Here is a 2,623-nt window from a genome sequence, read left to right on the forward strand (position 1 = left end):
ACACGCAGCGTCCACAACAGATCGCGTGGATCCCACAATTCTTTACCGTACTTGAGCTTTTAACAATATATTTTGTATACATAATGAATTTGTGTATAATCAATAACACAACATGCAATACTGTGCATCTAATACCTATGCTTTTGTTTGTACTGTATACAGAAAAATAAAATAATAATGGACATATAAGCTTTTATGAATTGCTGAACGTTTCTTTACATTTTCTAGCCTGCTGGCGTCTTCTGCGAGGTCGCAAAAGTCCAAAAAAATTCCATTTAAGTATTGAAGACCAGCTCGCGAATAATCAAATATCCGCGAATATGGGGCTGACTACAATTCAACAGTATAGTGCATATAAAAGAAGCCCACATAAAACCTATTCTATTGCTAACCAAAACTATATCATAACCTCAGCTAAAGCTAAACTCTAACGATAAATAAGAAATTCTAAACCGAATCCCAATAGCCTGCATAACCATGGCATATGTCCTAACTAAACCCAAACCTTAAGTAAAACGCGAACGCTTCGCCCTTTTTGGACCTGCTGGTTGTCCGTAGTGGTCATGGAGGTATGTCTGGAGTCAAAATTCCTTGTCTAGCTTTAACTTTATCCAGATTTTCTTGCAAAAACACGCAGTGGGCCAGAGGGACATAATAAAAACATAAAGAAGACAAGCGAAGTGGAGTAACATGCCATGGGGGGTCTCTACGTGTTTTTCACCGTGTCAGCATGTCGACCCTTAGCCTTAGCCTTAGCCACCACTAGAAGCTTCGTGAGACTCGCGCCCGCCGCCGCCGGGCTCTCGAATTGGGCTCCGCTGAGGACCGCGGGCATTCATAGTTGGAGGCAGTGCAACGCCTCGTCCCGGGGAGGCCACGTACTCCGCTCCGGAGCCGCGTGTCGCCGCCGGGTGCACTCGGCCGTGTCGCGGGACGTGGTTCTGTTCGAGCACGACCGCACCGCCTTCTTCCGCCTGCTGTCGGGCTTCTGCGGTGGACAGCTCCTCTTCTGGACCTACCTGGCCCACTTCGCCTACACGGAGCTGCGCGACCGGCGGCGGGGCGCGTCCGCCGGGGAAAGAGGCGTGTCGGTCTTCGGAGTGTCTCTGGGGTCCAGCGCGTGGAGGTACGGCTTCACCGTGGGCTGCCTGGCTGTGGGTGAGTGAGTGGTCCTCTCCTCTAGACTCTTCTCCTCCTCCTCATAATCATCATCATCATCATCAGTCGTACTGTGAAACTCCAACTGTTACTGTAATGGTGCTTAATAGAGTACATATTTATTATAAGTTATAATAATGATACTTATTATCTTCTTGAGTACTTACTAACTTTGTAAATATGTATTCTGGTTAAGTGTCATTGTATTTTTACTGTATCAATTCAGTGTAAGTGCCTTGCTCAAGGGTACTAATGGATGGCAGAATTAAGTACTCCACTTAAGTTACATTATAATAGCATTTAACATGCCTTCTGGTTAAGTGTCGTTAACCAAAACTGTTATAATAATGGTATGACTGGAATACTCATTGACACCAAATGAGTAGTGTGAAAGTAGTATGAAACATTTAGCCTCTAATTATTATCAACGTGCTTATTAATGAGAAGGAGACATTTCAAATTATTGTTAATGCATATTAGTGCCTCTTTTTATATATATATATGAATCCTTCAAGGTAATGTGTTTACATTACTAGGCATTACTGCTTTTTATGGTTTTTTCTTACATTGATACTTTTTTGAATCTTCAATGTATTCAAGATAAGTTTCGCAGTGTAACAGGAGGAAACTTCCTGGGGCTTGAATATGAGATCCAAACATGCTTCTGTGGCACAATGAGACCCTCAATTAACCTCACTGTTTGTAGGTTTATAGAGTGAAGTAAAACACTACTGATTAGGAGTATTCTTTTTCTTTCTGTCTTAGGAGCAGCCATTGTTGGATTTGGGGTCCTGTTCTGCCGTCGCTCTGTCAGCCGGGTGATTTTACACCAGGGAGGTACCACAGTTACCCTGACGATGCAGTCACCCCTGGGAACTGACAAGGCCCGTCGAATCAAGTTGCCCCTGACACATGTAGCGTGCCATGCCCACAGGCTGGAGTCTCCTTCTTTCATCCCCCTTCGGGTCAAAGGTCACAGACTGTACTTCCTGTTGGACAAGGAGGGGAAGCTGAACAATCCTAAACTGTTTGACATCACTGTGGGGGCCTACAGACCGCTCTGAGGTGTGGAAATAATCTACAGAAATGGTCCGGAAAGGTGATGACTCAGTTTGGGGGACTGGAATTTACCCTACGCTAAAAGTTTCAAATGCGCTTCACTGCAAAGTGAAAATAAAAGTACACCCCTTAATATGACATAAGCAGAACTGTCCTGTCATCCTGATATTTCATGAGCTTGAGTTTCACACTGAGAATATTTACTGCATACAGAAACTAAATGTACAAACGGTTAACTAAAGAACTGCAAAATGGGAGCACAGACTTTTATGGATGGTTTACAGTTTAGAAAGGCACAGTTAGGGATTGTATGGTAATGCACTATATAATGCTGTTGCTGCACAGTTGGGCTGTGGGTTTGAAATGGGTTCAGTCTGTGTGGCGTTTGTGTGCTATTCACATGGGT

The 2,623-nt window shown here is 44.0% G+C and overlaps 1 protein-coding gene across 1 annotated transcript; it reads left to right on the forward strand.

Annotated features, from left to right (window-relative positions):
• The first annotated feature begins 549 nt into the window (after positions 1-549).
• Positions 550-2,623, forward strand: tmem223 (transmembrane protein 223). The gene is made up of 2 exons (XM_018728982.2): positions 550-1,158; positions 1,924-2,623. Exons 1-2 carry the CDS (start codon positions 696-698, stop codon positions 2,220-2,222), a joined length of 762 nt encoding a protein of 253 aa, XP_018584498.1. The 5' UTR covers positions 550-695; the 3' UTR covers positions 2,223-2,623.

This window comes from Scleropages formosus, chromosome 21 (genome assembly GCF_900964775.1).
Source record: "Scleropages formosus chromosome 21, fSclFor1.1, whole genome shotgun sequence".
In the NCBI taxonomy this organism is placed as follows: Eukaryota; Metazoa; Chordata; class Actinopteri; order Osteoglossiformes; family Osteoglossidae; genus Scleropages; species Scleropages formosus.

Coding starts and splice junctions, on each gene's coding strand:
- tmem223 (XM_018728982.2), top strand. CDS start 696: ATGGGGGGTCTCTACGTGTTTTTCACCGTGTCAGCATGTCGACCCTTA. Junction 1,159..1,923: donor CGTGGGCTGCCTGGCTGTGG/GTGAGTGAGTGG, acceptor TTTCTGTCTTAG/GAGCAGCCATTGTTGGATTT.